Below are 18346 nucleotides of genomic sequence, written 5' to 3'. Positions count from 1 at the left end.
CGCTTTCGCCAGAAAACATAATTTCGTAAAACTTCGGGCATATTCGTTAATTTGTACGGAAACATTTCACATTTATAGTCCATCCCACGGGGAACGCCTTTTTTCATGCTACGGAATTTACTACATATTATTTATTTCTGAACCGATTGTTTTCTAAATTGCACACAAAAATAGCATTTTACTTTTCATCTCACCGGTTTATTATTGTAACACATGTAGCACGTGCTACAGACCCTGCGGTTCAGGGGGTCCCGCGGTGAGGCATTGTCATCATTGTGTACATTTTCCCCTTCTCCCCGAGGGGGTTGCAAAATATATATCTTGGAAATTGGGCTGTTATTTGTGCTACAGGCTCTGAACATATAATTCTAGGCAAATATATATATATATATATATTTAAAGTTATAAAATAATGTTGAAACTTTAAACAATCGACAGAACAGTGCTTAGTTTCGGTTCACTACCACTGGCCTATATCCAGATTGACCCGACCTCGTTTGAATATGTAATTTGTGCACATGGCACGCTAGTTAGGTTACAGAGAAACATACATGTGTAATCAAGCGAGTACTAAAATAGTAATTCTTACGTGTGCCCCCCCCCCCCCCTTTTTTTTGGTTCACGCTTTGTAATCATACTGGAACTAATAAAATGTTCTCATGTATTTATTTATTTATACATATTTTTTGGCAACTAATATAAGATTACGAACAATACATTACCAAAGTTCTTGTTCATATTTTCGTAAAAATAGCGGGGTTTGTCAACGGTGTGTTTTGTTTATAAATGAAACTTACCCATAATCCATCAGATGAAATGAAACTGAAAGCCACACAATCAACAATTATTTATTGTTTGAACTTAAGGGAGAATGGATCTCTTTATTATTATTAAATACAAACAATAATTAACCGTAATTAAGTTCGTGGCTTTGTTTTAACCGCGGCTTATTTAAAGGTGCGGTTTATTTACGGATGAAGGTGGGAACCAAGTGGTGCGGTTTATACACTTTTTTCTTTTTTTTAAGTTTGTTTCAAAAATTATTTTTACAGGTATTTAAAAAAATAGCAATAGCAAACCAGCTCAGAGCTGGAACAATATAACAAATGTATATAGTTTATAACAATAACATGACACTAATTGAACACAAAAACGGAAAAAAACGGAATTTGCAAAAATCTGAAACAGAATGTGGCAAAATCTTAAACGGAAAATCATCCCCTCTAGTTTAGTTGTGGTGCACTGGTTGGAAACCCAATCAGTTGACTGGATCCACCAAGGTGGTTCGATCCTGCAATGCAAGCACATCAACTGACTACGCTAAATCCCCCCCCCCCCCCCCCCCCCCCCCCCACCCCCCCCCCCGTGATTGTGACCTACGTGTAGGTTGTGATTTAACATCTTGTTTTTCTTAAATACATGTGTATTTCCCATGTAATCATCAGCTATTGGATGTCAAATTTCAGGAAACCCACAATGTTTTCCCATTAGCAGCAAGGGATCTTTTGTATGCACTTTCCCAGACAGGAAAGCACATACCACAGCCTTTGATATACCAGGTTCCATTATTCACATTTGATTAAAATGTGAACTTTGTAAAAACAGCTCCTTTTTTTGACGAAACATTGCAGGCAGGACTCACCAAATTTGCTAATTTTTTAAACAAATGGCAAAGTTTATTTCAATTTGATGAAAAAAATTAATGTAATTATTGATATTTTGTTGAAAAATAAAGTGTGTTTTTGCCATTTTTACAGTTTAATAGATAATTTGGTGAAATGTTTTACTTGCCCAAAGTTAGCTCTGGCTGGCACCAAAATCAGCAAGGAGTTCCAATGATCAATCGAGAAACTGTGTACATATTTATTGCAAATGTACTCTAGTGTCAAATGCTTAAAACATTTCATGATTTTAGTGGTTTTCAAATAGAGATGCATGCCACCCAATATTGTTGGTGTTAGTCACCAGATGGCGATAATATTAAATTCAGCCACCCTGCCATCACCTTGGTTGCATTGGCAATTGGTTTGGTTGCAACATAGAGCAAGGCATGTATCCCGTCAAATCTCAAACACTTAAAACAAAAGATAAACCAAACTCACTAATTACACTTATTGGATAACATACGGTGGAAAAAAAATCAGTTCTTGTCTATTTTCAAAGTGTTTTTCTGCAAGCATAAATAAAAACATATATTTGTGTGTGTGTATATATATATATATATATATACTGAACAAAAAAAGAAACTTCCGATTTGTACATATAGTATTTGTTGTGTTAAAGAATTCAATGTGTAATGAAATTATTTAGGTAGTATTAGCCGTGAGCTGTATTATCAGGATTCATGAATGTTATCGATTATTTTTGCACTGTTAATCGTCGACAATGTGAAAATCAATTTGCACGTGCAGTTCGACATGTCCCGTGTAGTATTGGGTCAATTTGTTTTACTTGTCTTACTGACAATGTTGTCAAGTGAACGAAAACGCTTCAAAATTTAAAAAAATAATAATGTTTTTTACATTGTAGCATTTTTTAGTATGCCAAGAATACCCAATAATTTACGCGAACGGGCGATTGGCATGCTTGATGCTGGCATGTCGACAGAAGACGTTGCAAGGCATGTTGGGAGTTCTTGTTGAGCGATACGAAATCTTCGCGTAAGATTTCGAACAACAGGAAGCACCAATGACTTGGACGTCTGCGTGTTACAACGCGTGGTCAAGACCGCTATATCATGAACACGCATTTGCGCAATCGATTCCAAACTGCCACTGCTACTAACACACCTGGGCTTTATAATAACCGAATCAGTGGGCAAACTGTCCGTAATCGTCTGCGGGAGAACGGTTACATGCACGGCGTCCTTACGTCAGATGCATTTTAACGCAACATCATCATCTAAATCGTCTTAATTGGGCACATGTACACACTCGTTGGATACGGCGATGCTGGAATACCGTTCTTTTTTCGGATGAATCCAGATTTTCTTTACAACGTGGTGATGGCAGGGTGCGCGTCTACTGTAGGAGAAATTAACACTACGCTGACTGGTGTGTTCTTGAACGAGATCGTTTCGGGGGTGGGGGTTCTGTCATGGTCTGGGCTGCCATTGCCCATGGTTATCGTTCACCACTAGTCGTCATTGATGGCAATTTAAATGCTCAACGTTACCGCGATGACATTCTCGCTCATCACGTCATTCCTCTGTTCAATAACAATGCCAACATCTCGATTTTTCAGCATGATAATGCCACCTCTCATACAGCTAGAGACACTGTAAATTTTCTTAGGACAAATAACATTGATTTCATTGATGACTGGCCCGCTAAAAGTCCTGATCTCAACTCCATCGAGTATGTCTGGGATAGTCTGGACAGATGATTGAGGCGTCGTCCCAACCCACCCGCTAATGTCAACGAACTTCGTCAAGCGCTCATTCAGGAATGGAACAATATTCCACAGGCAGAAATCAACACTTTAGTCAATTCTATGCGCCTGCGATGCACTGCAGTGGTCAATTCAAGAGGTCATAGCCGTTATTAAGTGGGTGGGGTTTTTTTTAACCCCTACCACACTTGATCAAAATTTCTCCCAGTTTCTGTTAACCTATGGCCATGATTTTTCAACCAAACGATGCACGATGGAACACTCTTTAAACGCATATATAACAATTTTTCCCCCGGTTTGTTTTCATCAAGTTATGTTCAAGCAAAGTTATTTTGTTCAGTATATATCCATTTCTGCTAATGGAAATATGTAGTGGATTTCCACTAAAGACTACAAGTCCAAACCAAATGATTGACATCCAATAGCCAATGATTAATAAATCAATGTGCTCTAGTGGTGTTGTTAAACAAAACAAAATTAGTTTTTAACATATATCTTTTTTGTTACTTTAAATGGGAAAACAAATTAGTGGGGAGAAAAGACCAAGAGACTAACTGAATGGAGAGTAGCAGTCTTCTCCAACAAAGGCACCGAGTGATTACTTCGGCTTCCCTCCACACTCACCTGGAAAGTTTTAGGAGAGCGGAGAATTGATCTTCTAACAATAAACTTTCAATGTATTTTATTTGAAACTTTATATGATTGTTCACCTTGCACCATTTCAAGAGAGTGATCTTTAGCTGGCCTTGATTTGGATCATGGATAAGACTGATCAATGTGGGTCTAGCTTAGCAGGCAGAGCTCAATTGGGGTTCTTCGATCCTAATAACAGTAATATTGAACTCATTATTTTTCTGTCCCAGTCAGTGTCCTATGATTGGTACATCATTTGAAGGCTTTATGTACGCTGTCTTGTGTGAGGTAAAGAGCATATAAAAGATCCATTGCACCTAACAAAAATGTGGCTGGTTTCCCCTGAAAACTGTGTCAGAATTATCAAATTTTTGACAAAGACAAGACTGTCATATTCCACCCCTCCAAATAGGCTTTTATTCTGAATATATTTTAGGGTTAAAAATAACTTACTTATAAGTTATGCAATAAAAAATATCTTTCAATGACAATGTATTAATTCATTCCATATCAAATAACATACAATGGGGTGGGGGATGAAAGATGTGCAAACTTTTGAGTTTGAAATTATCTGCAGTTGAGGTATAAAAACATTACAGGTGAACACAACTTAAAATGAACAATAGGTTTGGTATGAAATACCCAGAAAATGGAATATGAAGTGCCCGCGTTTGTCAATATGAAAAAATATGTCCTAAAAGGCCTGGGTACAATGCAGTGTTATTTATCAGACAATATGGATACATTTTAATCATGTTAGCTTACTGCCCATACATATTAAATGTATATAAAATGAAAAGAAACTTCGGGAAAATTTCCAGCTGACCAACTTACCGGGTGAGCGAGAGCTTTGCGTCGTCTGCCCTCCATTTTGCCTTTTCCAACCTCTCCAGTTGTTACAAAGACTTTCGGGTTCGCTTAGCCAAGAACAGAGCGAATCTTCTTCAAAACGATCGCTGTCATCAAACGAAAACCTATCCCCTTCATATTCCCACTCAAACATCAAGTCCATACTGCAATAGTAGCTGAACAAAACACAAGTCTTGCTCGCTTGTCGTTTTCGCAAAGCAACTTGCAAAAACCAAGGGTCACCTGGAAAAGACAGCAAAAATTTGGTCAAAGATGTTCAATGACTGGGATCGATGGGAATATTGCTATTCATTCTGAGAGTTCAAACATTTAGGTTTTAAAAGAACTGTAGCTGTATAAACTAAAACTGTTGCAAAATATATCATTATCAGATCAAATTGAGAAGACTTCCAAAGTGACTGGTCATGTTGAAGTATACAACAATAACAAATAACAATATCGGGAACGGTCGTACATGTCCGGAAATGTTCGCCTACGTAGGATATTCCGGGAAAACTCGGAATGTCTTTGTTATAAAAATGTCAAAATATCCGATGACGTAAATGATGTTCGTAAATATTTTTCAGTAGCTCGAATATCTTCCAGACGTTTACTAGATGACACTCGTAAATTTTTCAGTTACTATACTAAAATGTCTATTAATTAGTTAATTCATTTTAGACTAGTTGAACTGATTAAGTACAGGTAGAGGCTTTTGTCAGCGACAAGGCTATTATATACTCTCTTTTTTTTCAGGTAGGCCCGTAGGAACAGTGTGGGGGCGTGTCGGAGGCATGTACCCCCTCCCATTCGAGGACGAAAATGTACGAGTTTTTATTACATATTCTCTATAAATATAGGTAAAAATATGACTTGTTTCCCCCACTCGACTATGAACGCCCAGCTCCCCCCCCCCCCCGTTCACTAGAGGTTGTGCCCCCACCCACTCCAGATATTGTTCCTATGATAGCTTAGCACATAAAAAAAAGAAAAGTATATTAACCCCATAAACATATATAGTAGTGTCAGGGTTGGGGACCCTGATATCACTACCTTACAGTCGTGCCAATATAAGCAAAATATGAATACATATGGTACATCACAACAGTATAATTAGACATGGATACCTAAAATAATGTTGTAATATATGGGGTTAACAATGAAATTAAAAGTTAGAAGCTTAGCACAGTTTAGTCTTTAGCTGTTAAGTATCCAAAATACAACCAATAAATTACTGCAACACTTGCTCTTAAAATGCCTACTTATAAGACTACCCAATAGAAAAAACGAGTCTTTATACATACATATGTTGTTGTTTTTTCACAGACATGACAGCACATATCATGGCTTTGCCATACCAAACGTGGGTACCTGGTTGGAATGGTGGGAAACTCAATGAGTTCTTCTCATGCCAATGGTAAACACATAGCTATAATCCACTCCTTAAGTAATCAATTATGTTTACAATCTGACGAAAACCGGATCTTATTTCACCTGTTGCCAGTGACAAGGGTCAGTAGCTCTGTCACGAGCCAAACACTGTGAAACCAATCATGTCCAAATGACATTTCATTTCCAGTGACTTTTTTAACTGCTATGGATGGATGAATGGATGAATGGATGGATTGTTAAATTCATGAACATATGGGTGTACGTTTGCATGCTTGCATGAATGAGTGAATGGGTGGATGGGTAGATGGATGGGTGGATGGATAGATGGATGGGTGGATGGATAGCTGGCTGGCTGGCTGGCTGGATGGATGGTTAGATTCATGAATATATGGGTTTATGGGTAGATGAGTGGATGGATAGATGGGTGTATGGATGGATGTATGGTTAGATATATAGATATAGATATTTATGTATGGGTATATGCTTGCATGCTTGTATGGATGAATGAATGGATGGATGGATGGATGGATGGATGGATGGATGGATGGATCGATGGATCGATGGATGGATCGATGAATCGATATATGGATGGATGGATGGATGGATATTTGGATGGATGTTTGGATGGGTAAATGCATGGATGAATGGGTTGGTAGATTGATGGATGTATGAATGGATAAATGGATGAATGGTTAGATTCATAAACGTATGGGTGGATGGGTGGATGGATGTATGGATGGACGAATGGATGGATGGATGGATGGGTGGGTTGATGGATGGATATATGGATGCAGGCATGCATGGATGGATGGGTTGGTGGATGAATGGATGGGTGGGAGGATGGATGGATGGATGGATGGATGGATGGATGGATGGATGGATGGATGGATGGATGGATGGATGGATGGATGGATGGATGGATGGATGGATGGATGGATGGATGGATGGAAGAATGAATAAATGGATGAATGGTTAGATTCATAAATATATGAGTTGATGCTTGTATGGATGGATGAATGGATGGATGGATGGATGGATGGATGGATGGATGGATGGATGGATGGATGGATGGATGGATGGATGGATGGATGGGTGGGTAGATAGATGGATGTATGAATGGATGAATGGTTAGATTCATAAATGTATGGGTGGATGGGTGGATGGATGGATGGATGGATGGATGTATGGATGGACGAATGGATGGATGGATGGATGGGTGGGTTGATGGATGGATATATAGGTGTATGTATGTTTGCATGAATGGACTAATGAATAGATGGATGGATATATGGAGCATGGATGCAGGCATGCATGGATGGATGGGTTGGTGGATGAATGGATGGGTGGATGGATGGATGGATGGATGGATGGATGGATGGATGGATGGATGGATGGATGGATGGATGGATGAATGGATGGATGGATGGATGGATGGATGGATGGATGGAAGAATGAATAAATGGATGAATGGTTAGATTCATAAATATATGGGTGTATGCTTGATGCTTATATAGATGGATGGGTGGATGGATGGATGGATGGATGGATGGATGGATGGATGGATGGATGGATGGGTGGGTGGCTGGGTGGGTTGATGGATGGATGGATGGATATATAGGTGTATGTATGCTTGCATGAATGGACGAATGGATAGATGGATGGATATATGGATGCATGGATGCTTGCATGAATGGACGAATGGATAGATGGATGGATATATGGATGCGTGGATGCTTGCATGAATGGACGAATGGATATATGGATGCATGGATGCTTGCATGAATGCTTGCATGAATGGACGAATGAATATATGGATGCATGGATGCTAGCATGAATGCTTGCATGAATGGATATATGGATGCATGGATGCTTCATGAATGGATAGATGGATGGATATATGGATGCATGGATGGATGAATGGATGGATGGATGGATGGATGGATGGATGGATGGATGGATGGATGGATGGACGGATGGACGGACGGACGGACGGACGGATGAGTGGATGAGTGGATGAGTGGATGGGTGGGTGGGTGGGTGGGTGGGTGGGTTGATGGATGGATGGATGGATGGATGGATGGATGGATGGATGGATGGATGGATGGATGGATGGATGGAAGAATGAATAAATGGATGAATGGTTAGATTCATAAATATATGGGTGTATGATTGATGCTTGTATGGATGGATGTATAGATGTATGGGTGGATTGGTGGATTGGATGGATGGATGGATGGATGGATGGATGGATGGATGGATGGATGGATGGATGGATGGATGGATGGATGGATGGATGGATGGATGGATGGATGGATGGATGGATGGATGGTTGTATGGGAGGGAGGGAGGGAGGGGAAAACCATCAACGGTGATCGATCCTATAACCCTTCGGTTCTTAGTTTGTGTAGATAGATGAATAGATAGATGCGTGAATTGCTTGATGAATGGGTTAATTGATTGATTGATGGATGGATAGACAGATGGATTGATGGATATATGCATAAAACATTGGTTGTGTGGATCAATGGACAGATGGATTGATCAATTGGAGGATGGATGGATGAATATCATGAATGGGTGGATTGTTTGGTTAATGGACTTATGGATTGATGGATGGTTGGATGGATGGACGATAAATGAATGGATGGATGGATAGACAAACAAACAGACAGATGGACCGACGGACGGACAGATGAAAAGATACATTGTATAATAACTAGTAGATAATTATCAAAGATAAAGTTTAGTCAAATAAACTATCAAACGGTTTATAATAGCATTGTTGTTTTATTTATATCCTGAGGTAAAAGACGCCATAATTTTTCCGAGGAGCAGAATGTATTTGTTAGTAGAGCTCTCGCCAGAGGTGCTAGCGTCACAGGAATTAACGACCTCAGTGGACCCACTGTCTGATTGGAGTTTTCTGGACCCGATCACTGCCCCACAACTGGTATATCATATGTGCTGTTCTGTCAGTTGGAAAGTGCATATAAAAGATCCCTTGCTGCTAATGAAAAATCCCTTGCTGCTAACGAAAAAATCTAGTGAGTTTCCTCTAAGACCAAATGTTTGACATCCAATGAGTAATAATCAATGTGCTCCAGTGGTATTGTTAAAAAACAAAAAACCCCGCAAACTTTAATTTTATAATTATTGTTTCGGTATCGGACTGATAGACACTCAACATAGACCAATATGAACATAAATTAACTATATATGTAACAATGTATTTTTTAATTTTTTAAGCCTAATCCGCTAGATAAATAATATTAATTTATTTCAGTCTCAGTAATCAGTCCAACACGTCAGTCACAAATCCCTCTAATAATAAAGTATATGAAATGTGGATATTCGTTCACGGAAATTAACGAATACGAATAGACTGGTAATTTCCGACGAACCCTTTAGCGTAACTAAAGAACGCACGAAGTTTCTCGTGATTCTCCCTTTTCAGCGAGACTTCACACTCGCTATAGTCGAAGTAAGCATATGAAACATAATCCAACCATAATCAACTACATCAAATGTTGATAAAACATTGTGAATGTAAATTAATGAACATTAGACATTTATTTCTTTAAACTTTCTAAAATTTGTCGTTATTTTTTGTTGTACATGACATAAAAAGTCTAGTAGGTGTACCACTTTATCTTTTGATATGAGTTAAATTAGTATTAACCAAAGTTTCTAAATGCTCTACCAAAACAAACACTAAAAAAAAGAAGCATCTAGAGTTAGTTTCTCTAGTTCTAACATGAATTCAGTTGAATGTGTTACTTAGGAGTGAGGTCTGTAGACATGCTCATTATTCTTCGTTTGCACTTTACAATTTACTATATTCATAATTCACATCCATAAAACTGTAAAATTGGTTCTTCACTCTTGATGTAGGCTAGCCCGAGTACTCTGACTGTAAGAGAGCTAGACGGACATTTGGACATAAACACGCTCTCATTACAGTCAGAGACCAACCTATGTCTTTTTTTGGCAATTCCTGACTACCAAACGGTAGGCAACGAGTCCTGCTCTAATACCACAACAATCCTATGTTTGATGTCAAATACCTTTACATCAATCATTTTCGAGTTAAGTGATACAAAAAAAATCCACATATTAATCACTAATACACATACTACAGAAAGAAACCCGACAGCACCCACATTCAGCTACGCTTCGTGACACTCCGTCGCAACAATTGCAAAGCTCGGCGATCTATTTCGAGACGTAGACCACGTGATCGCGCACTGGGCGATTCCGCCTTGTGCAGCAGTTACAGGGGCCGTCTCATATCAAGCGAAGTTACAACATGGAAGAGTTGGCTAATGCCGTTTTGGATGAATTTGGATTTCATTACGTCATTAAACCAAAACAATTACACATTATTGATTCCATTTTGAATTTGAAGGATACATTTGGGGTGTTATCGACAGGATACGGCAAAAGTATGTGCTACGCACTGCCTCCTCTTATGAGATGACCCTTGTAACTGCTGCACAAGGCGGAATCGCCCAGTCTCGAAATAGATCGCCGAGCTTTGCAATTGTTGCGACGGAGTGTCACGAAGCGTAGCTGAATGTGGGTGCTGTCGGGTTTCTTTCTGTAGTATGTGTATTAGTGATTAATATGTGGATTTTTTTTGTATCGCTTAACTCGAAAATTATTGACGTAAAGGTATTTGACGTCAAACATAGGATTGTTGTGGTATTAGAGCGGGACTCGTTGCCTACCGTTTGGTAGTCAGGAATTGCCAAAAAAAGACATAGTTTGGTCTCTGACTGTAATGAGAGCGTGTTTATGTCCAAATGTCCGTCTAGCTCTCTTACAGTCAGAGAGCTCGGGCTAGATGTAGGCCTATAGACTTACTTCCCAAGATGACAATGACACCAAATAAAGGCCAGACTTTCGAACGTTCCAGCATTCAGTTCGTTGATTTAGGTTTAGGGTTGGCGATAGTATTAACATGTATGCTGGAACGGTTACTTGTCATTTTGTACCATAGTCGTTTTGGTCATTTCATACCATAGCCATTTTGTACGTGCTTTTTACCATTTCGTACCATAATGGGTTCGTACTCGGTATCTTATTTTTGTCACTTGTTATTTTTATTGTTGAATAAACGTTGATGTGTAAACGTACCTTGTAAAGTGAACAAAGGTTTAAATGAACATGTGTATATTGCCACTGATGATCATTTCATATGATATGAGACCCCCACCCCCCACCCCATATTATATAGGGTTACGTCCTTATCCCACTGTCGACAGATTCTCTGCCTATGCTTGCCTTATTGCTGTTGGATAAACAATTGTTATAATCAACAGTCACTTCAGTATCGATGTAGGATATCCGTGTGTGGTCTAGTCTATGATTAAGTATATTATTATAACTTTATTTCACAATTCATAACAAAACAGAACTATACTCAAGCTACAGTTAAAACACTTTTGAAATCACTAGCGTTGCGGTGTCAGTCATCAGCGACATGCACCAGTCTGGAATAGATTTTCAACAGGCGGCCGACGCTGCTTTTCCCCATCACTATAAAGTGCCCAATTTTCGAAGAGCACCTTTTGTGTGACTAGCACCCTTCCTCTTCGTGGGTAATTAAGGTTTTTCTGAGATCAGCTTGACTTAGAAGATCTTGATATGTTATTCTAACACAAAGTGCTAGCTGGTAATTAATATAATGATGAACGGAAATGTTTGAAGATAAAAGTAATATATCATCTTTTTCTTGTTATTTATTTGTTTGTTTCTTTCTTTCTTAAGGGTGGGGATTCAATATAGCTGCATTAGCCTAATGTTTATTTTTTAAATCAGTAATTCGACATTTTACTATCAGTCAACTAAGCTGCACAATAAATGATTGAGGTATGAAATGACTTTGGTAGAAATGACCAAACAGTCATGGTACGAAATAATCATGGTATGAAATGACCAAATAACTGTGGTACGAAATGGTAAAATTGGGTACGAAATGACTGGTACGAATTGACTGGTTACCGCTGGAACATTTGGAAGTCTTTTCGCTGTATTTGAACATCTAAAACTAAAAGTCCAAACCACATTGTTAACAACTACATTAAATTATTCTCCTACCTTTATATACAGTTTAATTTCCCCCACATTTTGTCCAGACAAAAATCTTAAAAAACCCATTACAATGACCCAAATTCCACATACACAATTTCGGTGTAGGCAAAATGTGGGTAAAATATATCAGTAATTAAAGGTAGGATAATAATTTTATCGTTAACAATGTGGTTCAGACTTCAAAATGACGAATGCAAACTAAAGCAGGGTTCAAAATAGTGGCCTGTGAAAAGTGGTCCATATTATAGATCTAGCCGGTAAAATAAAAATTCACCTGCTAAAACCACTCAGAAATTTTGTCATTTTTCAAAAAGACTGATTTATGTACTATGATCTCGTCTGCTACTTGTGGTTGTGTTACATTTTAATTCCATAATGGTCTAAAATACATCTGAGAGGTCCTAAATGTTTTCTACACTTCCGAAACCCTTGCCTCACCTCGAGGTGTCTTATTTTCTGCAGGCCATATTTTTTATATTAGCAGGACATATTTCTTTTGGCCTGTTAATTTAAAAATATATTAGCAAGCCATAGTTTGCTTACTATTTCAAGCCCTGTAAGATGACATGGAGAGTTCTGCCTGTTTCCTCCTCACCACCCCCCCCCCCCCCCCCCCCCCCACACACACACACACACACTTAAGTAAACTCTAATAGTTTGATTTTTGCATTTAGGGAGGTAGTAAGATTACACCCTTGAAATGTATACTTGTGTTTCAGCATGGCTCCACGTAAAGGGAAGACCCAGCAGACAGAACAGGTGGTTTTGGGTCCTCAGGCAAAGGAAGGAGAAAATGTTTTTGGAGTTGCCCATATTTATGCCAGTTTCAATGACACATTTGTTCACGTTACTGATATTTCTGGAAAGTAAGTATGTTTCTTTTTATATTTATAACACTGAAATTAAAATGTTATGGACCCATTATAAATCCGTTCCAAAGAAAAAAACAGAAAGCCTAAAATCATATTTTTGAAAAGCAGTACCAATTTTTTGGCAATATTTGAACTAAATACACTTCTATGGAAGTATTTTTCTTTCTTTTTTTAACATTTGGGATGACAATTATGATCTTGTTATGTATCTAGTCTGTTTTCATATTTTGTAATATGTCTAATCTCTTCTCTTTTTTTTTATAATTTTAAACATTTGTTTTTAATATATTTTAATATTTGAAATTGTTTTGTGTAGAGAAACCATCGTCCGAGTGACTGGTGGTATGAAGGTGAAGGCTGACCGTGATGAGGCGTCGCCGTATGCTGCTATGTTGGCCGCACAAGACGTTGCTGAGCGTTGCAAGACATTGGGCATCACTGCTCTCCACATCAAGCTGAGGGCCACTGGTGGCAACAGGTGAATTACTCAGTATCTCTGCTTCTCAAGTTTTTTTAAATTTAAATTTCTGGCTGGATATTATCGAAGCTATATTGGTGCTACAATATCATAAAACCATCGCAGTGACATCATAGCTTATAATGGTTTTACAGGGGTGCAGAAATGGAAAATATTAAACTAGCCTGCCGGACCAGAACCAACTAAATTTTACTAGCCCGCCAGAATTTCTGCTAGTCCGCCAGTCTATCGAACAATATATTATTAACAATATAATATACAATGTCTTCACTTCAAATGAAGTCTATAGATATATTGACAAAACATTAATAACACTTGATAAGACATTAACATTCGTGTCAAAAAAAATCATAAAGACAGATAGACTGTAGGGTTTGTAGTTGCATTTAAAAAAAATTTATCCATAGGAATTTTTACTCATTTTACAAGCAGACAAATACTTTCTGCAGCCTTGTTATAATAACGTAGTACTAAGATAGCTTTCAAAATATATGCCCTGAAAATTTTTGTGCTTCTGTTTCTTTTAGCGGATTTAGAATTTTGTTGAGATGTCCTTAATTGTGCTGCTACATTGTTTTTTGTTTTCAGGACAAAGACCCCAGGCCCTGGTGCTCAGTCAGCTCTCCGAGCTCTTGCTCGTTCGGGAATGAAAATTGGACGGATTGGTAATCATTTTAATACTCATTCTTTTGTACTGTTGAAAATTAAAAAAATTAAATAGACCTCTATAGGCCTCTTTATTTAAAAGTAGATTTAGCATTATGGGGTTTGAGTGTAAGAATTTGTTATATCTGTTATTTTTAAGAGGTTTTTTTGCCACAGCAAAAAAGTATTACTGTTACAATTTTGAGCCTGTTTACAGTTTAAAAAAATAAAAATTAAAACTGACACTATAATTTTTAGCCAATGGCATCAATACAGTACCTGACCATACATCCATATGCGATGGTAATTTACATTGCAGCTACAGCGGTTGCCGTTGGTGCCGTTGTTGAGTTGAGCCCTGCATTAGAAGACCAATAATAATAATATAAAATGTGGATTTACATTACATTGTACTGTATTATTGAGGTGGCGGGGGAGAATGTAGCTAATTGGTAAGCATTGGCTGGTGTATTTATTACATCAAGAGTTGTGGTATACTGTCCTGCTGGTGGGTTAGTGAATCTAAAAAGACCTGGGGCTGGAAACGGCCTATGATCTGGGGCCTAAAGCTCTCTTAGGCTCTGCTAGACAAAGCATCCTCTTTGCAAGTCTTTTAGCATTGCACTGCGAGATCGCAAAGTTGCGAGAGTTTTGTGAATTAGACCCCAGGTCACCAAATGCGACCAATGTCCTGTTTGGGCAACTTAAATATTAAAAAAATAATGGTATTAGTCGCCCATATAATATTATGTGGGCGATATTCTTTAGAGCTATATCTATTAATATTTATATTCCACATTAAAATCATGCTCATGGTTCTCTTGCCATAATTTGCCAATGTCCATTATAATTTTTTGGGCCACCATATTTTTTGATGAGTTTCAAACTCTGAAGACCCCCAGCTGCTAATTGGCAAGAGTAGAATATGTGATGGTAGTGGCTTCCTCTACTCGTTAACTAAGTGTCACATTTGCTGTTGAGACATTTCATATATTATGAGTTTATAATACAGTGACCACATGGAACAGTTAGGGCCAAATTTAGAAAGCCTGTTTTTATTAAATGTAAGTGTTTTAGCATTGTAAGTGTTTGTAGTTAAATGTGTGTAAGACAAAATCTGGTCTTGTAAATACGGCCCTTTGTTTTTTTTGTATTTTTATTGGAAAGTTATTATCAGTTTGTACATTGATTATAGCAACTAATATTTACCATGTTGCAATGCGATCCTGAACAAAATGTTCCCTGCTATAAACTAGTGTTAAAATATAATATCTTGCCATGCATCGTTAAAAAGATATTGTGCAAGTAAATTAACATTCTTTGTTTGTATTGTTTTGTCTCTGTTGATTGATTTTTTGGCTCAGTATTAATTTTAATAAAATGTTTATTTGCAGAGGATGTGATATTAATTTTGGTAAAATGTTTATTTGCTGAGGGGGGGGCATAGCCCAGTGGTAAAGCACCCACTCGATGCTTGATCGTCTGGGATCGATCCCTGTCGGTGGGCCCATTTGGCTATTTCTCGTTCCAGCCAGTGCACGACAACTGGTATATCAAAGGCTGTGGGATGGTGCATATAAAAGATCCCTTGCTTCTAATAGAAAAGAGTAGCCCATGAAGTGGCGACAGCAGGTTTCCTCTCAATATATGTGTGGTCTGACGCCATATAACCGTAAATAAAATGTGTTGAGTGCGTCGTTAAATAAAATATTTCCTTCCTTCTATTTGCCAAGGAGGTGGTATTAATTTTGGTAAAATGTTTATTTTCAGAGGATGTAACGCCGATCCCATCTGACAGCACCAGACGAAAGGGAGGCCGCCGCGGTCGCCGTCTTTAATATATTACTGTATGTGGTGACATAAAAAAAAGACTTTCAAAGAAAAAGTGTTCTGTTGCTGTGTAGTTAAAGTGCTTTAGTATGTTTGGTTTATAAAAAAAATTGTTTTTGGTTGGGTGGTTAGCATTATACAAATTGGTTTATTAAGTTTCGAATCCTATCAATATACATGTTACCTAATTGACATCTTGTTAAATGGTTGGCTTTTGACAATTACAGATGTCAAGTTCTAAATTGAAAAAGAAAATAGTTTGCAATCCTCACTGTTAAAATATATCGCATTATAGGATGAATTGAGAAAGAAGATGTGACCCAGACAACTATTTCTTTTAATATGCAATAATTCGTGAAAATGAGGGTGCAGCAACTGGTTATTGTGCGTGACACACTGCCATTTCAAGTGGTACTTGCATGCATGATTTGATTATCCTATATTAAGACTGCTTTGTTTACACAACAGAATGGGCATATGTATTCCCATAAACCAGATAACTATGGCCATGTGTCCCCAATGGAAAAAAAAGAAGAAGTTTAATGATACCACTAGATAAGCTGGGTGGTATTGAAATTTAAGGTTGGGTATCGATATATGTATTTTTGTGGTGATTAATCTCTGCATCCATGCGTTGTTCGGTATTGACACGATACTGATAAAATAAAGTGGTATTTTCTGCTTTAAATGCATACCTGAGTTTAGTCATGCCTGAATAAAATTAAATTCCATATATATGATTTATACCCAACCCATTTTGCATTCTTCGGATGTATTGTTAATGCTTTACTAAATGGCTGGAACCATTTTTCAATGCTGAAATTTGAGTATTTTGAAATTTGCTCTGTAGGGTAAATCCGTATTGACATGATGCCGATACTGAATGGTATGTACTGCCCAGCTCTACCACTAAAGCACATTGATCCATCTGTTTGATGTCAGAACGTTTGGTTTGGTTTTATAAAATATATTGTTGAGAAACCCGCTACATTTTTATACGCCTATCTGTGATGGGTCGTGTTATGGTATGGTGTTGTCCATGCGTCCGTTTGTTAACTTTTTCTTGTCCGGACATATCTTGCATACAGGACCATCAAACCTCACATGTAGGAACAACTTGGGATGACAGTGTATTGCATATTATTACTAGGTCGCATAACAGTAAATCCTTGTCTGTACCATATCTTGCATTCAGGACCGTCGAACCTCGCATGTAGGAACAACTTGGGATGGTGGTTGGTTCAAAATAAACTATTCATCCAACCCATTGCAAAAGTTTCACATAATTAGAATTGAATCATACTTGTAACATATTCATTAATATAGATGCTCCTGATGGGCGTATCATTTTCTTCACCGGTACTCCTTTCATTAGTAGCAAGGTATCTTTAAATGCACCATTCTATAGCCAGGATAACACATACCACAGTCTTTGTTTATACCAATCTTGCTTCACAGAGTCCATTAATAATGCATGTATAAAATGGTTCCATTCGACCGAAACCATAAATTTGCTAATTTCTACAAAACCCATTTATATATTAAAAGGCAAAAGTTATTGTGACGCACAAAAGACGAAGATAATTGAAGTTTTTACTGCTGTGTATGAAACGTTATAACGTGGAAAGAAATGTCCGACGGTATGGAAACTAGCAATAGTCCATGGAAAGGGCGCACCTGCCATATGAAAATGAGCCACATCACTAGAGTGGGTCTAGAGCGAAGTTCAGACAGGCAGTAGCGAGTGTGTCCACCTTGAGCATTGATACAGGCCTGACATTGTTGTCTCATTGAGGCAACTAAAGGCTGGAGAAAGATGTGGTATGGGCTGTGAAGGTGGCTGGCTGGAACCCATTTCGCAGATGCATTGTTTGAATCTTGGCGAGGGGTAGTCGTGGATGGTCAGTCACTATGGGGATGGTCCCTGACCTGGTAATTTTGTTGCCATAAGTGCTATATGGTGTTTCTGTGGATGTTGAACTGTTTGGTGCCATAAGTGCCATATGGTGTTTCTGTGGATGTTGAATTGACATGCGAGGTCCCAGATTCAAGCATTCCTATGACTCGATCTGTCATTTTCACCTAGGCGTGACATCACAAAATTGCATCAAACAGTTCACTAATGGTGTTTTTCTGACTTTTGGACTTCTGAAGGCTGCACATA

At 38.1% G+C, this 18346-nt stretch overlaps 2 protein-coding genes across 3 annotated transcripts in view; one reads left to right on the top strand and one right to left on the bottom strand.

Moving 5' to 3' along the window:
* LOC121378591 (zinc finger SWIM domain-containing protein 8 homolog) overlaps window positions 1–5295 on the bottom strand; it is a 40394-nt gene extending 35099 nt beyond the window's left edge. For both annotated transcript variants that reach the window (XM_041506841.1, XM_041506842.1), the window contains exon 1: window positions 4858–5295. In XM_041506841.1, the coding sequence (XP_041362775.1) occupies window positions 4858–5035 (178 nt within the window). In that variant the 5' untranslated portion in view covers window positions 5036–5295. The remainder of the gene's footprint in view (window positions 1–4857) is intronic.
* Window positions 5296–9642: 4347 nt separating this feature from the next.
* On the top strand, window positions 9643–16237 carry LOC121379194 (40S ribosomal protein S14). The gene is made up of 5 exons (XM_041507693.1): window positions 9643–9745; window positions 13077–13223; window positions 13546–13707; window positions 14296–14372; window positions 16123–16237. The coding sequence occupies exons 2-5, from the start codon at window positions 13078–13080 to the stop codon at window positions 16188–16190; spliced, it is 453 nt and encodes a 150-aa protein (XP_041363627.1). The 5' UTR covers window positions 9643–9745; window position 13077; the 3' UTR covers window positions 16191–16237.
* The last annotated feature ends 2109 nt before the right edge of the window (window positions 16238–18346 follow it).

The sequence above is a fragment of the Gigantopelta aegis genome, chromosome 8 (assembly GCF_016097555.1).
Source record: "Gigantopelta aegis isolate Gae_Host chromosome 8, Gae_host_genome, whole genome shotgun sequence".
Classification (NCBI taxonomy): Eukaryota; Metazoa; Mollusca; class Gastropoda; order Neomphalida; family Peltospiridae; genus Gigantopelta; species Gigantopelta aegis.
This window is presented reverse-complemented; position numbering and strand designations above follow the sequence as displayed.